The 20,986-nt window shown below is 38.6% G+C and overlaps 1 protein-coding gene across 2 annotated transcripts in view; it reads left to right on the top strand.

Annotated features, from left to right (window-relative positions):
* The window catches only part of tmod2 (tropomodulin 2), a 69,525-nt gene extending 49,795 nt beyond the window's left edge, over positions 1–19,730 (top strand). For both annotated transcript variants that reach the window (XM_072278202.1, XM_072278201.1), the window contains 7 exons: positions 2,252–2,374; positions 4,104–4,175; positions 5,970–6,100; positions 10,108–10,215; positions 11,607–11,750; positions 12,287–12,431; positions 18,024–19,730. In XM_072278202.1, the coding sequence (XP_072134303.1) occupies positions 2,252–2,374; positions 4,104–4,175; positions 5,970–6,100; positions 10,108–10,215; positions 11,607–11,750; positions 12,287–12,431; positions 18,024–18,058 (758 nt within the window). In that variant the 3' untranslated portion in view covers positions 18,059–19,730. The remainder of the gene's footprint in view (positions 1–2,251; positions 2,375–4,103; positions 4,176–5,969; positions 6,101–10,107; positions 10,216–11,606; positions 11,751–12,286; positions 12,432–18,023) is intronic.
* Positions 19,731–20,986: the final 1,256 nt, after the last annotated feature.

Genomic DNA, 20,986 nt, shown 5'->3' with positions numbered 1-20,986 from the left:
ACTTCACAGTAATCAAACTCTACTGCCTTGGTATATTGTATAACTTTACCAATTGCCAAGTAGCACAGGTTCAAAAGTAGTTTTTTTAATCAGGTTACTGAATAGACAACCTGTTCGTATATTTTAATCCGATTTTGCTCTGCATTTTGTTCTCCAAAGCTGCTAATGGATTTTGCTTTTTTAACTTGAGACACTTGAACCTGTTCAATTTGTACCATGTTTTGCAATTGCAAAATCAGTAATTTGAACTTTTTGACAGTAGTAAATTGTTTTAAATATACTCATTCACCATGGTCATGTGGGGGGAGGGGGGAGGGGGAAGTGGTCTGGTGTATACTCTGACCCTTCCAATGCTAATGCACCACTTTTATCCAGAAAGCCATTTAGTTAAAATGCTTCAGAGATTGATAAAGCTACATTTATTGACAGTGTTATCTACGGGGGAAAAAAACTATTTGGTTTTCTTCAGTAAACATGAGGAATTCTGCCGATGCTGGAAATTCAAGCAACACACATCAAAGTTGCTGGTGAACGCAGCAGGCCAGGCAGCATCTGTCCTGACGAAGGGTCTCGGCCCGAAACGTCGACTGTACCTCTTCATAGAGATGCTGCCTGGCCTGCTGCGTTCACCAGCAACTTTGTGTGTTGCTTGGTTTTCTTCAGTGTATCTTTTAAATGTTAAAATGAGTGTTGAGGGAAGAACGGCGAGTTTATTGCTTCTATCCATGTATTACATTAGAAAGTTGTAAATGATGCCGACTCAAAATCTATAGTTGCCACATCACTGTACTGTTTGACAAATGGGCATTTATACCTAATTCTTGAATGTGATGTAGAATTAATTGATCTAGATATTGCATTAATTAGATATTCTTTTGATAACATGAGTTTACTCATTAGTATTAAAGTCTATCGTCTGGAAATGATTTGATATCAATTTTTGTAGTTACTGCATCAAGGGATAGTTGGGTAAAATATCAAGCTACAGATGGAAAATATGCCAATTTTTACTGAAGATTTTGCATTTTTATTCTCTTGCAACCAAATGTAATTTAATGTGTTGCAGAAATTGTTCAGTTAAAAAAAATGAAGAGATACTTATTTGTTTATACAGTTAGCTGACTGTGTAGTTACAGTGAAAGAGTATTGCTTATTAAGAAGATAGTTTTGAGGAGCGCAAACCTATCAATCATGGCTGTCAAGATAAACACTGAGACTTGGAAAGCATGTTAAATTTGTTTGAAGTACATGTAAATGATTTTGCACTTCTAAGTAACATACCATGAAACCTGTAACCAGAAGTAAATAAACTTATGAAGTGCAAATAATGAAGCAACCCTTCACCAGTCTGCCCATGTGACAAGCCATCTGCTGCATGAAGATTTTTAATTCCTTGAATTTTGTATTTTTCTCTTATAGAATGTAGTGTAGCAAATGTTTCATTCTATGGTATAAGAATAATTTAAAGCATCTCTAATACCTGTGCCATGAAGGGCAAAGGAATACTGTCAGGTTCTCCAATAATATGATAGAGAAAGTTGGTCTTTTCTACTGCCATTTTTGGGTCCTTGATTTCCCTCTATCCAACATTGGAAGTACCTGTATCAAGCACTGTAAGAGTTCAGGATAGAGGTTCACCAGCACCAACATAAGAGCAAATAGGGATGCATAATGTTGGACCTGCATCTGTAGATAATGGAACCTCATGATCTGTCAGTGAGCCACAATGGTGATCATCCTCAAATTGACAGATTGCTAATCCCCTTTTGTTACATTTTGCAGCTTGTTAGATTTATTATTTCCCAGCAATATTCTTCATTTTGTTTGCTAATTGTTTAAATAGCCAGTTTTGAGACAGGCATTATTCATTACTGAAGAATGCTTTCAATTAATAGCCTGGTTCTGAGTTTTTAAACTAAGTGGAATTGCTGGCATATTGAGTCAAGCCAAGATGTCTCCTAAACCTGCACTTCTGAGTCTCATGAAATGCATTGCACTCAGTTTCAGCTCTTTAAACAATGTAATAGAATATTGTAAGCATGAGTAATCTCCAAATTTATGTTAAACTAAATACAGCTCTGCAGTTGCCATTTCAGAATATTTTCAGTGACCTGATGCAGAATTTCTGCTGCATTTGGAATTGCAATTGTACCTTGGTGTTCAGTTGAATTTCAAAATACTTGTATGCATCTAAAAGGTAATATGAAATAGGTGGAATATTGGAATATAACTTACAAATAATTTGTTACAGGGAAATTATGGAAGCCCAAGCAGAAACCTGTGGAGCAGCATGTGGAAGAGAAAGTAATTTTGGATCCAGAACTGGAAGAAGCTTTGACCAGTGCATCAGATACTGAACTCTGTGATCTTGCAGGTAACATATCTTGAGTGAACTTCAGTACATTGCTAGGTTTTGTTTTTGTCCTTGGTCGGCAATGGAGGGGGAACTGTGTAAGACAAAAATTCTGTTTATCCACAATCTCGTTTGGTTCTAATTGTAAATTACCAATGGATGTAATTCCTATCCAACTTCTGAGATATTTTACAGTATTATAGAGTTTTCAGTGAGCCAAATGAGTTTAAAGCGTGCATTGGAAAACAAAATCTAGTGAGTTTGGAGGGAGTATGGATAACCACATCTGGTAAACCAGTTGCCATGCCAATCATTCAGATGCAGGATTATCAGAGATGCAATGTATTTCATAAATTGCATCATCCATTTAGTACTGAAGTTAATATAATAATGCCTAAACTAACAATCAGGAGATTTGTGTTCAAATCCTGCCATGGCTGCTACAGAAATTAAATTATTAAATTTGGCTAATCAATTAAAAAGCCCTTCATGAGTAATGTCCACAGAGGTACTAGAAATGTAAACATGAGGAAATCTGCAGATGCTGGAAATTCAAGCAACACACACAAAGTGCTGGTGGAACGCAGCAGGCCAGGCAGCGTCTATAGGAAGAAGTACAGTCGATGTTTCGGGCCGAGACCCTTCGTCCTGATGCTGCCTGGCCTGCTGCGTTCCACCAGCATTTAGTGCTAGAAATGTGTTAAATTTATTCACTGTGGCCTATGGGTTTCATGGCCCATCACTATGGTTGACTCGTGCCTTCTGAAATGCCTGAAAAAGCCATTCAATTCAATGGTAATTAGTATTCCATTAAATCTTGGATGTCTGTACTAATTACTGAGCAACATGGAGTGCACTATTACTGAATGCATTGTGGCACAAGTGGTCATCATGTAGCCTTTCCAATGAACTTCAGTGAAATGTTGTTATACGTATTAAGTGCTCAGCATCCAATGCCACAGTACTTGAATGCTTATCCCTACCAGATTCTTACTAGCTATCCTACAGTTACAAGTATTTCTAGTGGACAAGAGTTGGGGAGATGAATTAAGACAGAAACAAGACAAAATGACCCTAACTAGAGATGTGAAGGAAGCATCTATGCTTCTCTTAGAAATGAGTTATGTTCCAAGTGGTAGAGCAAATAGGATAAATCAATGACATGCGGTAACAGCTCAATCAAAAATCTATAATACTGTGTAATATCGCAGAAGTAGAATAGGAATTACATCCATTGATAATTTAAAGTCTCAGAATGTAGTCTGTATTCAAACTGTTTAAGCTGTTTATAATTGTATCAAATTTTAGGATGTCAATGTATTATCTTTTTGATTTCTTTTTTCCCCCATGCACATTTTGGAAACTTGATTACTGAAACTACAATCATGTAATACTTCATTGTTGCATAGCAGTGACTTCACATTACCAATGACTTCCTAGCAAAGAGTGAAATTCTAGAAACCTGTTACTTTAAAGTAATGATAGCCAATTACATTTGGGTGTTCTGTTTCAAATTGTATTTTGAAATCCATATTTTGTGCACCTTGGATATACAAAATTATGATGAATTAAATGAAGGTAAGCCATCTGTTCCATACTTTAGTATTATACTTGTTACTGACAATAATTTGGTTTCAGTATGCTTTTTTTTAAGCTTCTATCGCTTATTTTAAAATTGACTTGAGGCAAATGTTCGAAAGGTTATCAAACCTATCAAAAATTTTATTAATGCAGTGTTTCTTAATTCCAGCTATTCTCGGAATGCACAATTTGAGCAACACACATTACTGTGATTCAGTTGGTGGAAACAAGGGTTTGAACAGTAAGTTGGAGAACATCAATAATATCTAAAATCGTTTCTCAATTGATTTGTCCCATATTTCTTGAAGAAACCATGGACTTCATGTTGAAACAGCATGCTGATTTCATTATGTATTAAAGAAATTTGTTCTTTTATATAACAGACATCTCTGCAGCATTGGGACATAAAGCCTTTGGAACCTATTCTACCATTCAATCCAGCCATGGAAGATCTGATCTTGGCCTTATTCTACTTTCCTACCTAGTTTCCTCATAACTGATGACTGTCATTAGACCAAACTCGGGTTTCAATATATATTAAGTGATACAGTCCTCAGAGGAAAATTACTAATTTCAGTCTTACTCTGAAGCTATGCCCTCTTGGTTCTACATTTTCCCCCATGAGGGAAATTCACTCCGCATCTACCTTTGTCAACCCCAAAACTGAATTTCATTCTTCGAAACTTCCAATGTATAGGCATAGACAGTTCGGTTCTTCAGCTGCATGCTAAGAGTCTTTGATTTGCTTTGAATGATAGTATATATCTGCAATTAAAGATGGTAAATGTCTTGCCAAAGACCTGATCACTTTAAAGTCTTCCTATCATTGTACTCAGTCTTCTTTACAATGAAGACCAACATTGTATTTATCTTTTGAATAATTTGCTGTACCTCTGAAATGTCAGATCCAGATTTTACCCAGATTTTGCAGTCTTCTAGTGTAAGCCATACTCTGCTTTTCTGTTCTTCCTGCCAGAGTGTATTTAACTCATTTGCCAGATTTTAATAATCTGTCTAAATTTGAAATTCCATGTCTTTTGTAGTTTGCTTTCCCATCTATCTTTTCGTTAGCAAATTCTGCTATATATTTGGTCACTCCATTCAAGTCATTAGTATATAGTTAATATAGATTGACATTTCTTAATTCACAGCAAATTCTATCACTGCTAATCTTTTAACTGTCAGTAATTCACTGACTTTGTGCAGCACTTGTTATTACAGGATGACCTGTTTGGTCACTGTAACACCTGTACCAGGTGTTCTGCACATTGAAAATTTTCCTGTGTGCCACCTAGATTTTCATTAAGTTCTGATAACTCTCCCAAATTGCTCTATTATTTTCGTATTTCACTTAACCTGAAGTTGAACCAAAATGGAGGTGTTTATTGTTGTGGACTTTGTTTAATGCTGTAGGAATTGAGCAGGCCAAGTGGCTTCCATGGAGAGTGAAACAGTTATCTGACTGACAATACACACACAATGCTGGAGGAACTCAGCAGGCCAGGCAGCATCTATGGAAAAGAGTAAACAGTCAACATTTCGGGCCGAGACTCTTCCTCAGGACTTTTTTTTCCATAGATGCTGCCTGGTCTGCTGAGTTCCTCCACTATTACTCTGATTTCCAGCAACTACTAATTTTTTTTTGTGTGATCTGACTGGCAATGACTTTTTGTTGGAATAATTTCCAGCGTCTACAATTTTTGTTTACTTTTTATTATTGCACATGAGAATAGTCTGGTTTACTAGAATAACTTTTGTTTAGTAATTCACTTAAGATGTTTTAAACTTTGCACACAAAGTGAAAATAGTACTGACTCCATTGAAGTAAGCCATAAACCAGCTTCAGTTGCAATCTTGCATTGACTTGATACCTCCATATTGCTGTCTGAAGCAATACTTCATTCAGATTGCAATGCTTAAAATGCATTGTGGAAGAGTAATTTTCCTTGCATAAAGCAATACCTTTGAACATTTTAAAGAGCTCAGGATAATTGGTGACAGATGCATTTGACTTCCTTTGATTGGTTCCTTCCAGATGTTGTCAAAGGTGAGAAGGTCAAACCTGTTATGGACGAACCTCCCAACCCGACAAATGTAGAAGAAAGTTTACAGCGAATAAGAGCCAGTGATCCTGGACTTGTGGAGGTTAATCTGAATAATATTAAGGTAGGAGGCAGTGGTGTTGAATATTGTATTTTTATTTGAAAAATACATTTGTATTTAAATCCTCTATTTGCAATAACATTTATAAACTATTCTAAGCTATGGGCTGGCAAAATACTTCCATTTAATTTAAATTGTCATCTGTACTTTTGGAAACCTAACAGAAGTACTCCTCTGCCATGTTTTGTATATTGTCTGCAGCCAAGGCTCTTGTTCTTTCTAGCTAAATGACGACCTTTTCAGCTTCAAGGGGTTAGCTCTGAGATTGTAGCAAATGGACTGGTATGGCATCAAATCAGTGCCTTGATTGAGGAGCTTTTCCAAGTGTTCTTTCCACGGATTGATGCAAACCTTTTGCTTATTTAAGCTCTTACGTGACACTCATTGATTGTTAATGGATCTCAGTGCTTTGTACCTTTTGTAGTGTTGTTAAGACCACCTAAAGAATCCATGCGCAAGTTATCTGTGCACTTTTTGGACCTATGTTTTGTGATTAGAAATTTTTTTAAAATTTCACTTTGCTTATTGCTGTATCTCTTGGGCGTTCTCATTAACTAGTTTTAGACATAGTCATACTTTATTAATCCCAGGGGAAATTGGTTTTCGTTACAGTTGCTTCATAAGTAATAAATAGTAATAGAACCATAAATAGTTAAATAGTAATATGTAAATTATGCCAGTAAATTATGAAATAAGTCCAGGACCAGCCTATTGGCTCAGGATGTCTGACCCTCCAAGGGAGGAGTTGTAAAGTTTGATGACCACAGGCAGGAATGACTTCCTATGACGCTCAGTGCTGCATCTCGGTGGAATGAGTCTCTGGCTGAATGTACTCCTGTGCCCACCCAGTACATTATGTAGTGAATGGGAGACATTGACCAAGCTGGCATGCAACTTAGACAGCATCCTCTTTTCAGACACCACCGTGAGAGAGTCCAGTTCCATCCCCTCAACATCACTGGCCTTACGAATGAGTTTGTTGATTCTGTTGGTGTCTGCCACCCTCAGCCTGCTGCCCCAGCACACAACAGCAAACATGATAGCACTGGCCACCACAAACTCGTAGAACATCTTCAACATCGTCTGGCAGATGTTAAAGGATAGTGTTCATGGTAGGAAAAACAAGGGTCTCTTCAGAACCTTCAATTCTACAATAAGCTCATGATCTAAAGGTGGCACTTTTCTCCACCCACATGTCTTCGAACACAAATGCAACTACAATAGGTACACTGAGACACTTGAAAAACTGTCCAACACTCCTTGCAAAATCCTCCAAATGCAATAATTTACCTACCATGTCAATGCTGCTGCCTTTTCCTAAACCAATATTCCAAACTTCAAGATTGGATGGCTTTCAAGAACATCATCTGTATGTTTGATCCCAGACTCTAGAAATGAGCCTTGCATCCAGCTCCAACATGAAAAGTCATTTCTAGAAGAACAAAGCATTTCAAATCAGATTTATCTCCTTAGTGGGAAGTAATATCGACGAAGGGTCTCGGCCCAAAACATCGACTGTACCTCTTCCTAGAGATGCTGCCTAACCTGCTGCATTCACCAGCAACTTTGTGTGGTGTTTGAATTTCCAGCATCTGCAGATTTCCTGGTGTCCTTGTTGACCTACCTGGTTCATGATTACTCAGTGTAGAAGGACACTTCTGTAGGATTTCCTGATGGTAGTATTCTAGACCCAACCATCTTCATGAATGTCATTAATGACCTTCATTTGCTAGATCAGAAATATCTTTGACTACACAGTCATGAATGGTGCTGAATGTCTCAACTATTGAAACAGCTGCAGCAAGACCTGGATAATATCCAGGCCTGGGCTGATAGATTGCAGGTAATATACATGCTGCACAAGTGCCAGATAGATTTAAGTCCAGATAGTTTTATTTGTCATGTAGATTGAAACACATACTGAACTGTGATGCTTGCATCAAGGGCAGCCCACAAGTGTCGCCATGGTTCTGATACCAACATAGCATGCCAACAACTTACCAACCCTCACTCGTTTGCCTTTGGAATGTGGGAGGAGACTGGAGCATCCAAAGGAAACCCACAGAGTCACATGGAGAATACGCCTACTCCTTACAGACAACAGTGGGAAATAAGCCTGGGTCGCTGGTGATGTAAAGTATTACGCTGACTGCTCTATTACTGTGCAGCCCCTTAGTCACTGACTACATTGAACAAGAGAAAATCTGTCACTTACTGACATTCCATGGCATTACCATCACTGAATCCCCCACTCTCTGTCCAGGAGGTTAACATTGATTAGTTACTGAATTGGAGTAGTCATATACACAACGTGGCTCCAGGAATAGAGAATCAGTTGCCTCCCCAAAGCCTCTCCACCATCTGGAAAGCTCAAGCCAGGAGTGTGATGAAGTACTTTCCCACAATACCCCTCCCCCTTTGGTTGAGTACAGCTTCAAAACTCAAGAAGCTTGACACCATACAGGATGTAGCAGCCTGCTTGGGGCATACTTACATCCATCCACAATCATTCACTCCAGCACCAGCGAACGGGAGCAGCAATTTGTACCAGCTGCAGGATGCATTGCAACAACTCACCAAGGCTCCTCAGATTTTGCATTCTAACCCCACAGCCTCTACCAGCCAAAGTTGAGAATGCCACTGACAGGAAGATTCCTGGAACTCCCACCCCCCCACTACAGCATCATGGATATATTGAGACCCCAGAACCACAGCAGTTCAAAAAGTCAGCTCAACACCACCATCTTCATAAGGGATAGGCCATTAAATGCTGGCTCAGCCTGTCAAACCTACAAACCCATCCTTTCAATCAACATGGCGATATATTTTAAAACAAAAAGCACCAGAACACATTTGGCACCACAAACTGCTATCGGACTAAGGCAATGTTCAAAAGCAGAAGCAACTCTCAATGTTTTAAGTAGCTGTCCCAGCTACCTGCCTGCACAAGAGGTACAATGTTCAGGTACTGAAATGATCAGTGTCAGGTGCAGCTCATGATGCCTTGAAACTGCAGTACTACGTAAATTATTAAATTCATTCAGTGAACAAAAAAAAATTATTTTTACCTTCACTATCTAAGAGGAAAAGATGTTTCAAATGCCAGCTCTTTCAACAATTGTATTTGTGGTTTGGCCAGTCAAAGTTACTAGGTGAAAGGAAAGAGGGCTGGCAGTTCTTTTTCAACAACCAGAGCATAACATCAGCTAAGTCGGAGGCTTGTAAAAGCTATGAGGAATTCCATATTCAGTATTTAACACAATCATCCCCTCAATTCATCACTAGACTTTGGCCTTGGTACCTCTTTGTGCAACTGGATCCTCAGTTTCCTTGCTGTCCCACCCAGTCAGTACAATTGGTAACATCTCCACACTCACCATCAGCATGGGGCTGTGAGCTTAGCTTCCTGCCCTACTCTATACCTATAGTTAAATATCACTCCAATGTCATATTTAACTTTGCCGATAAGATTACCGTGGTTGGCTGAATCAAAGGTGATGGTGTATTGGCATTTAGGGAAGATGTTGAAAATGTGGTTGTGGTGCCACAGCACTCAGTGTCAGCAAAAGCAAAGCTGATTATTGACTACAGGAGGAAGCAACTGTAAGTTCATGAGCCAATGATTGTGACGGAGATGGAGAGAGTCAGCAGCTTTAAATTCCTTGACATTTACATATCAGGGGATCTGTGCTGGAACCAGCCCATCAATGTCATCATAAAGAAAGCACAACAGCATCTCCACTTTCTTAGAAGTTTGTGTAGATTTGGCATGTCATCAAAAACTTTGACAAACGTATCTAGATGCACAGCGAAGAGCATCCTAATGGATTGCATCATGGCCTAATAAATTGCTAGGGCTTTCAGCAGATTTTCAACATGGGCACAGCTGGTAAATATAGTTAAGGTATTTGAAACTGGGCCAGTTGGCCATCAATCTGACTTGTTGACAACAACCAGTGAGGTCAGAGAAACAAGGTAAATCTCATCAATTATTTGAATTTGTCCTCTAGAATATTCCAATTCCAACGTTAAAGGATTTTGCGGAAGCTTTGAAAAAAAATTCTCATCTGAAGAAGTTTAGCTTGGCAGCTACTCGGAGTAATGATCCCATTGCTTTTGTAAGTTTTATTTTTGTGTAGTTGCATATTCACAAGAAGTATTTATTATAATGGTGGATTAATGTGAAAATCTAGATGACAATATAAAATCTTGGCAGTGTATTGTTGCCTACACTCAGCAATGCTGTATTATCAACTTTTTATTGGCCTGCTAACAGCCACAGCTGGTCAAAACTAAGGCAACTGTAATAATTTTAAAAAGATTTTAGTTGAATATTTTACGCTAAAATATCAGCAGTTGATCTGTTTTTAACAATTTTTCTTAGACACTCCAGAGATAGTGGGTTCTTTTAAGAAAACTGCAGTGTAGTATCAGTATTCTCTTGGTCTGAATTATTGAGACTGAGTGTTGAATACAAACAGGAAACTGGCTGTTGGAATAAGAGCCCAGTGGAAGGATAGTACAAATGATTTCATTTGAGTCGGACTTCAGAATGTTGCAATAAAAAGGGAACTGAAAATCATGGTCCCAAAAAAAACAACTAAGGATTGGCACACAGGTGCAAAAGGAATTAAGAAAACTATTGGACTGTTTTTTTTTCTGTTGCAAGATGTGTGGATTACAAGAGTTGGTAACTTTTGATGCAACTTTGCAGGCTGCTGCTGGACTGCATCTGAATTAATGCATACAGTTTGTAATTCATGATGAAGGAGCCAATTTAGGGAAGGTTTATTGTAGTGATGGGCATTGAATTAAGAAAGAGCTTTATCTGTATTGCAGGGAAAATGTCAGAAGCCATCAGAGACATTGTAGCAGAACACTTACACATTCAAGTCAATCAAGCAAAGTCAATGTGATTTTTGTGAAATGAGAAATGTGCTTGCCTGGAGTTTGACATTTTAAGCAAGTGGTGCCTGCTGTGTATAGATTGACCTGGTCAATATGGAAGTACTTGACTTTCTAGAAAATATGGTGTCAAAGGTCATAATGCAGCATTAATATTCACAATATAGAAAGCACCATTTTAGCATAACTTGGATAAGTTTGATTGGCTGATGGGAAACGGTCAGAATAGAGGGCCTTTTCTCATTGGTGAGACACAATAGGGGTGCCAAAGGAATCTGTTGGGGCTTCATTTTTCCAATGTATATAAATGCGTCGATTGTATAGATGCTTAATTTGCTAATGATACAAATATGTATGAAGAATGTTATGAAGAGATGCAGATTGAATTGGGCGAATGTTTGGCAAATGGAGTATTATTTGGGAAACTGAAATTTCTCATTTTACTTGGAAAATAAAGAATGATATCCAAATAAGAGCATGCTAAACCTTGGGTTGATGCTTGATCCCTAAATCAAAGGGATCTGTATTTCCTATGCACTAGAATTGAAATCTTTATTTTTGAGACTTTGTTTTATGGCACTTAATCAAACTTTGTTTTGGAAAGGCCTTAGCAGATATGCTCCGAGTAAATACAACACTACGAAGTTTAAATATTGAGTCAAACTTCATTACTGGTGCTGGTATACAGGCAATCATAGATGCACTGAAAGAAAATGAAACCTTAATGGAGATCAAGATTGATAATCAGGTGAGCTGCTTCACATCTTTAATACACTGAAGTAAAAACAGTGTTGCATGATTCCTCTTGGATCTTAACTGAAGTAGCCCAAAATACTGTTTTAAAGCCAAAACAATAATACCCTTCGTTGGTTACATTTCGTACACATTTAACTTTGTTTTGGTTTTAATTATGCTTTCTGCCAAGAAATAAACTTTGCATCACCATCTTCCTCAGTGAACCCTTTCAAGATTTTATTGTATGAGGAATTGCAAAGGTATGCAGTACATTGTCATAATTTTGTAGTTTTAAGATAGAAATTGAATGAGTTTGAATGTTTTATGTATCAAAAAATGTCCTATGGTTACAATATAGAAAAACTATTGCTAACTTGTGTATGAATAATGTACAATACCATGTCTGAAGTACTTCAAATGTATTTCCAAGTCTTCAGTTTCCTCTCTTAAATCTTCCCGTCAGCTTACTTGAACCCTAAAATTATCACATTACAGCAGTAGAGGAGTGGCATAGTGAACAACTTTCATCAGATGTCTTTCTACTCACAGCGCCAGCAACTAGGTGCAACGGTTGAAATGGAAATAGCAGAAATGTTGGAAACAAACACCTCAATCTTGAAATTTGGGTATCAGTTTATGCAACAAGGACCACGGTCAAGAGCAGCGGCAGCCATAACTAAAAACAATGATTTAGGTAAGTAAGCACGACAGTCACCTTTGATTATATCATAGTAGACTGATTCCTGAAGGGAATTTTCTGTTTCTCTACTCTAAACTGCCAGTACTTATTAATTTTGGATCAACTTTATTTGGCATATACATTTAATTTGTGTTGCATTGGCATTACATGCAATAAAAAGTTTCGACAATCAAAGAAGAAAATAAACGTCAAGTTATGTAGGATGTGGAATAAAATGTGCATTCATACCAGCGTGTATTCAGTGTAAACAGCACTATCAAAAAGTAGTTTAGTATGTTTACGTTGCAGTGACTGGGGTAGAGGAGTGGGGATGGGATGACTAGAATGTTGATCACAAACAGTCTGGAGGGAAGAAACTTTTAAGATGGAACCAGCGACCAACAGTGATGTTTTGAAAACAGCTTACAAAACTGCTAGATAATCTTGTAGATATATTTCTGAACTGTGATCACTGCAGTTTGTAATTTCCCTTTTAAGCATGTTCTTTTGAATTGACTAAACAATCTAGCGCTTTTGCAGTCCCCTGGTGGATTCAACCAAACTAAACTCCCAAGAGTATAGGTACGGCCGGGGTGGACACTGTGTCGGGGCCTGATGCTGGAAGACAAACCCATAGCCATCTCCATTATTCTGTCCCATTTAAAACATTGAACAAGATTTAAATCATCGAGAATAAGAGCAGTAAACAGATGTTCAGCGTCGTCTGCCTGTATTTGTTTGGTCCTCCTTTCTCCTCACTACTGCTATTGGGTGGGAGATGTAGGGATCTTGGGTCCCTTGCCCCCAGGTTTGGGAGCAGCTGTTGGCCCTGTAGCTATCGGATGGGCTTCACACACCTCAGCACTGAATGGGCTCTGCAATTCATGTTCCATGTGTTTTTCTTTACTTTGATTATTTGCGTAACTTGATCAAGGCTGAGGGCAAAGGACAAACCATTGTTCAGTTCTTTACTCCCAGAGGTTTACTTCAGTGCTGAACTGACTGCAGCTGTGGCCTGCAACTATTGTCATTCACCTCAGTGCTGAAATGGCCCTGTGGCTATGTCCTGTAGCCACTGGGTTCCTGCACCACCACCTCTCATCTCCATGGCTGTAGGCTCACTTCTGGGGACTCTGTGGTTCATGTTTTGTGTTATTTGTTTTATGTTTGCCAAATTTTGTTCTCCTTCACACATTGCGTGTTTGACAGCTTTTTTTTAAATGGGTTCTGTGTTTCTTTGTGGCTGCCTGCAAGAAGACAAGTCTCAAGGTTGTGTAGAGTGTACATACTTTGAACTTTGAAGTTTTTGCTTTAGTAGCCCAATAGTGCTTTCCAGAAGGGAGCTTCTGGAAAAGGTAGTTTGCTGATTCTGTAGTGTCAACAATATTTCCTGCCCACTTCCTTGTCCTGTACTCATACAGTACAAGTCCTGCATGGATGGTAAACTGCAGCCAACGACCTTTATGGTACATGTTGGGATATAATTCTAGGGTCTGCTGTCATCTTCTAATTTAAAAGCAGAATGCTGGAAACTTAGCAGGTCAGGTTGTATATGTGGAAAGAAATGGTTAATATTTCAAATCCAAAGCTGGGAATCCTCTGGATTCTTGCCGAAATGATCATTCATCTCAAGTGATAAAAGCTAAGTGCTGCAAATGCTGGGAATGTGAAATGAAAGCAAAATATTGGAAATAATCTTTGGCTGTTACAAAATCTGAGATGAATTTTTCATCAATATGAAATATGAATGTTACTTTTCTTCACACTACCATGCCAGCTGAGTATTTGTTTTTTTTAAACTTTGGTGTATGTTGAAGGTTGTGTACCAGGAGGAGAAGAATAGGATTTGTGTTCAGTCATTCTTCTCTTTTAAAGTTGTGGCAAGAATACACATAGATAAAGATGTAGCTGTGCTGGGCTGGCACCAGTGGAATCAGCAGTTGGTCTGCCACCTGTCTTCAGGAGAGAGAGAGATAAGGAAAACAATGGAGCAGCATTTGGAGATGTTAATGAAGGAAGGAGAGCTGTCAAGATCAGCTCCCCCTTTGAACCCTGAACTGTTTGAAGTGATGGACAGGCGATACCCCAGCAGGGGGATAAAAAGGGACAGGTTTGCTAAGGCAGGACACACACGACACCCGAGGTAACAAGACCCTGGAAGCGGTTTATCTCTCACAAGTCGGTGGCAAGTACCGGGCCATAAGCACACAGGGTGGAAAGGCACGATCGGCGTGAACCTGGTGTGTGTCCACCCTTGCCTGGGTGCCAAGTTCACCGCAGGGAAACGATCGTATCTGGAAACGGAGGGGTCACGGTCGGTGACCTCAGATGACATCACAAAGGACTCGCCCGAAAGCTGACTGCGAAGGTCTGTGTGGAAGCTTTGAATATTCATTCGTTTTGCTCTCTCTTTCCTTCTCCCCCACTGTCCATCGCCACGGCAGCGATTACTGCGAACTGAACTGAACTAAATTGAACTGAACTTTGCGTCACTTTGAAACTGGTCATTTACCCCTAGACAACGATAGAGCTTGATTGATCCTGTTATCTTAATTCTGTGTACATGTATGTTTATCATTGCTGAACTGTTGCATTCATTATCCTTTTGATTAGAGTACTATGTTGCTTGTTTCTTTAATAAAACTTTCTTAGTTCTAGTAATCCAGACTCCAACCGAGTGATCCATTTCTGCTGGTTTGGCAACCCAGTTACGGGGTACGTAACAAAGTGTATAACTGCAGGGGAAATGAGACCAATTCAAGTTTGACTGATTTGTCTAACTTTGACCCAAGTATATTAAAAATATAAGGCAGACTTGATGGTCATCAGTAAGTATTGTTCCAGCAATGTCAGAATGGAATTCAGATGACCCTGCTGCCCTCCTCACTGGACCCCCTGCAGTTTGCGTATCGTACCAAGTGCTCAATAGGCGACGCCATCGCCACCACCTTCCACCTGGTCCTCACCCACCTGGACAAAAAAAGACACATACGTTTGAATACTGTTCGTAGAGTTCAGTTCAGCATTCAACACAATCATTCCTCAGTACCTGATTGGAAAGCTGAAACTGCTGGGCCTGAACACCTCCCTCTGCAAAAGGATCCTAGGCTTCCTGACTGGGAGACCTCAGTCAGTCCAGATCGAGACCAGCATCTCCAACACTATCACACTGAACACGGGGGCCCCCCAGGGCTGTGTGCTCAGTCCACTGCTGTTCACTCTGCTGACCCACGACTGTGCAACAATACACAGCTAGAATCACATCATCGAGTTTGCCGATGACATGACCATGGTGGGTCTCATCAGTAAGAACGACAAGTCAGCATACAGAGAGGAGGTGCAGCAGCTAACAGACTGGTGCAGAGCCAACAACCTGTCTCTGAATGTGAACAAAACAAAAGAGATGGTTGTTGACTTCAGGAGAGCATGGAGTGACCACTCTCTGCTGAACATTGGCGGCTCCTCCGTTGAGATCGTTAAAAGCACCAAATTTCTTGGTGTTCACCTGGTCCCTCAACACAAGCTCCATAGCCAAGCAAGCCCAGCAGCATCTCTACTTTCTGCGAAGGCTGAGAAAAGTCCATCTCCCACCTCTCATCCTCACCACAATCTACAGAGGGTGTATCGAGAGCATCCTGAGCAGCTGCATCACTGCCTGGTTCGGGAATTGCACCGTCTCAGATCACAAGACCCTACAGCGGATAGTGAGGTCAGCTGAGAAGATCATCGGGGGGCGGGGGGGTCTCTTCCCGCTATTACAGACATTTATACCACACGCTGTATCCGTATAGTATCGTGAAGGACCCTACACGTCCCTCACACAAACTCTTCTCCCTCCTGACATCCAGCAAAAGGTACCGAAGCATTGGGGCTCTCACAACCAGACTGTGTGCAACAGTTTCTTCCCCCAAGCCGTCAGACTCCTCAATACTCAGTTTAGACTGACAGCTACATCATTTATTATTCTATTGTAATTTGCCGTCTACTGTCCCTATTGTCTTGTTTATTTACTGCTGCACTGTTTTTATGCACGTCATGTAGTCCTGTGCAGGTCTGTAGTCTAGCGCAGTTTTTATGTTGTTTTACATGGTCTAGTGTAGCCTTGTGCTGTCTCACATAGTCTAGTGTAGTTTTGTGTTGTTTCATGTAGCACCATAGTCCTGGAGGAACGTTGTTTCGTTTTTACTGTGTACTGTACCAGCAGTTTATGGTCGAAATGACAATAAACTTGACTTGACTTGAAATGACAAGGCTCTCCTAAAACCCAGCTATATCCAGTAGGTTGGCTGGCATCAGCTGATCTCAAATGGAGCAGAGGAAATAAAAGTTGAATTTCTGTTCAGTCATCCTTGCTGTGTTATGTCAAATGATGAGATTGGGTACTGACTTCACACCTGTGTACAGACTTGTGCTTGCTATTATTGACATGGATATTCAGAATTGGTGTAGTTCTAACTGAAATTAGTAGCTTCAGAATATGAGGGAATGGGACGGGCTGTCAGATTTTGGAATTACCTGCACTTTTTCAGATATTGTACATCTTTCATTTGAAGTAAACACCCACCATTGCTGTTTTGTCCATCCCTGCGATTATTTGTATTTTTTTTTTTGCATTTTGGTCATGTTCTGTCATATCACTAGGTCAGTCCATTGACTCAAATACATTACAGTAGTTGGCCAATATGTAATCTTGAAATGTAAGAACATATTGACACCTCATTTGACATGGGGCATCTTGGTATTTCCAGGCATATCCATATGTGAGAATGAATTGAACAGATCCCATGACAGAAATTCGGGTCTCAAGCTTATCTCGTCAGTAACAGTTGGGACCGTGTTTTATACAATCACAGCTAACCCAAACAGCCAAAATAAAAGAAGCCAAATACACAACTAAAATAGCATGGTGCGGTTATTTCCTGCATAGTGACAATGTAAACCTCTAGCACAATTCATCATGGAAGCTTTCTTGACATACCAAGTTGAGTGAAGTTCATTTGGCCTTAAATATAAAATTGAAGATCCTTTAGAGTTTCATTAGTTCTGTTTCTTTCATTGGGAGGAATCTTTGCTATTATAATGTACCTATGAAATTATTCTTTTACATTTCTATTTTCTACAATGTAATTTTCCTGAAAACATTTCATATGAACTAATGGTGTATATGTAACTGAGATTTCCCCTTGAAATCACACTTCAAAAATTCACGCTTACATGCTAAATTATTTTTGTTCCTGATAGTTGCTGTCATCTTGGTTCTCCTCTCTGGGATATGAGTTAATTATACTCAGGCACCTTTCCAGCTGTTCGGCCATGAAGTTTCAAATGGTATTAAGTGTGAGCACGGAGAAACTGGAATTGCTGAACTAATCACGTTTTCTGGCATTGCACTAACTGATATCGTGTCTTTTTTACGCCATCTTAACTTCACTGCTTTACCTATTTCTTATCATTCAAAATTTCTGAGTCTGGATGATGTTTGAATGCATGTTCTAATACTTAGTGGACCAGAGAAATTCAAAGTTTCCAAAACTTTGTAGTGTCTGTTTAAAAGTTTGACTATTTTAAGCCTCTACAGACATGTTTTTGTTTCTGCTTTTAATACAGTTCGCAAGAAGCGAGTTGAAAAAGATGCATATTAACAGTAATCTGGAGCCTGTCTGCCTGGTGCTGTATTTCATCCTATGGAAGATCCACTACAGTGTATTGGGCAAGTTGCCAAGCCTAGGTCAAGGCATTCATACATTTACTGTCTGGGTAGAAGGGAAAAGACTGGAATTTAACTCCTAAACTGTTAGTAATAAATGTAGTTTGACATAACTTTTATCCACAAACATCATTTTAACTTTTTTTTTCCCCAGAGGTCTCGTGAATTGCACCAAACTATCTTGATATGCAAAAATGTTAAACTAAAATCTCCAGGACAGGAAATACGTTTAACTTGAAGTTTGCACTGTGCCCAACATCGTGTTTTTAATCTTTTTTAAACTAATTAAAGTTGTGCTAAATTTGTAGTTCCTTGTGCAGTTAAATGTAATTTTTGTGCTGCACTTGTTTCCAATGTAACTTAGACAAAATACTTTTTTTTAATTTTGTATTAATTAAAAGCTATAATGAATTTTGTCTTGGGACTTTGATTTGGCCATACTGTGCAGAGTTAAACCATGACCACTAAAGGTATCTGAATTTTCACATTAATGTGGGAAGAACAATTCAAATCAAGTCTTAATATACAGTTCTTCGGACTTCTGCCAAAAATGCTGCTTGCAAATCTTAAATTCGTTGATATTCCTCTGCTGCAAATTAATTTTATTACCAATATGATTTGCTTTGGAAAATGTTAGAAAGTAATGAAATGTTTGTAGATAATCTGAATGGACTAAGTTAGTTGGCATTAGTCATAATTTTAACCAAAGATCTAAATCTGACTGACAGTTTTATTCTCCTAATGTGTTAAGTATTGAAGCCTGCATACAGTTTCAGTAGGCAAGTGAGATTCTATGAAGTACAAAAGCTAATAGTATTCGGAAAACATCTGCAAAATGCCCACATCAGGTGTTTATGGTTTGTTTAAAGAAAACGCCAAGATCCATGCCAACCTGCACTGAAAGCTCTGTGCAGAAAACAATTACCTTATGCCCCCTTAAATTTTTATATGCTGATTATTTTAAGGTTTGTCTAATGTGTGTATATATTTAAAATAAAACCTGTGGCAGCATGACTAATATTACAGGAAATATTTTGAATGCTAGAAAATCTATGCACATGATTGCATTTTGTGGTAGGTTGCTTAAAGGACCAAGTTGTGAATGCTGTCTGATTAAGTCCTGGGCCTTAAGTGTTTGTTAAGCTATGTTATGACAAATAAAAAGCTATGTCACTGTTTGTAAGTCCATGCATAATGTTTTCTGTCAGCTGATGCATTGCATTGACATGGTGGTTCTTTCAAGCATACATTTAATGGGATTTTATAAAGAAATTTGTTAACTGAACGGTTTGAAATTTAAGCTTAATCATATAAAACACATTGATCATGATTGGGAACCTGACTTGTAGTAATTGCTCACAAACTAAAAATGGATCGTTTGACGTAATTTTATCACGTGTCCTTATTTCTGAACTGGCAAAATGCCCTTACAGAAGGTGTAGGATTGTTCTGTTTCTTGAATAATAATTGGTTACAATCTAAGTAAAATGCATATCAGAGCTAATCTGTTAAAGGAGGAAAGCTTATGTAAAATACAGTGCTGTGTGTATTTAAAATGTACAGCATTCTACAATGAAACCTGAATGGTAATAAAGTTGATACTTAAACTCTATTGTTCACTTTTTGTTCAATTATGTTAAATATGGAGGTATTTGATAAGTACCATAATACTGAACTGCATATATTGTTGGTTGACAAAATTAGTAGGGAAGAGGATTAGCTAGCTACTTGCAGACTGAGTTGGGTGTTAAGTGTGCCATGTCATCAGATGGGCAAGTTATTACAAGTGGATCAATACTAGTGCTTAACTGTTTACAATCTACATTATTAGCATGTGCCTTTTCCTTCACGTCTCAACGCAAAGATGGGGGAAAGCAAGATGAAAAGTATATAGAGGAATATCGATAGGCTTGGAGGATGAAAAGAAATGGAAAATGGAGTTTGTGGGTGCATGTTGGGAAGAATAGAAAATGCACAATATTGTTTAACTGGAGGGAGGCTGTAGAATGTTAATTTGCCAAGCAAATCAAAGTGTCCTGATAAATGAAACAAAGCTAGCAGGCAGGTTCAGCAAGCAGCAAAGAATATTGGCTTTAACAGAAAGGAAGATTAAAAACCCAGGGAAATCTTAGTAAACCTGTGAAACACCTGTTGTGGCCACGTGAAATGATGTGTAGACCTCAGAAGGCCCTGACCGCTCCTGTTACTCTTGTTCAAATTTCCCAATTCTCAGTTTACATATAGATCAATCCTAATTTTAGAAGTCCAGGTGGGCAAAGTTTTTAAGATAAATTCTGATTAAGAGTCAAAACTAGATGTACTTTTATTTGAGAGCTGTTGCTTTGGGAAGATATAACATTTAATAAATGAACTAAACTATATTTCTGGCAACAGTACCAATGTATTAACATGACTTAACTGTAAAAGATGGGTATTTGTTGGTTCCACATCTTTTTCATGGAACTTTGTTTCTAAGAAGAAATTTTACTTTTAGCATCTGCATGTGATGTCAAGGAGCCTCCTTTCAAGGGATTATTGATTTTAGTGACAACTTGGGTTTGCCTGCCATGGAAATGAACTAGTTCTCATGTCATCAATGAAATGCTGAGTAATTATGACATGATTTCACCACCTGTTATACAGATAAAATAGAAAAAAAATGTTTACATCTTGTTGAAAGTCACTTGCTGTTTATACCTCGGAAATTGTACACCACAGATGTGTATTTAAATTCTATATCTTCTATTCATTTTAATTTTTGTCTGGATTTTCATATTTTTGAGATAGTTATGGTTTATGTTAAGTTAATTTCTGAAGATTAAGCTTTAGGCAGCAAGTATGCTATTTATTCCAGTTATAAATC

The sequence above is a fragment of the Mobula birostris genome, chromosome 14 (assembly GCF_030028105.1).
Source record: "Mobula birostris isolate sMobBir1 chromosome 14, sMobBir1.hap1, whole genome shotgun sequence".
In the NCBI taxonomy this organism is placed as follows: Eukaryota; Metazoa; Chordata; class Chondrichthyes; order Myliobatiformes; family Myliobatidae; genus Mobula; species Mobula birostris.
The sequence above is the reverse complement of the archived record's forward strand: the minus strand, read 5'-3'. Positions and strand labels throughout refer to the sequence as shown.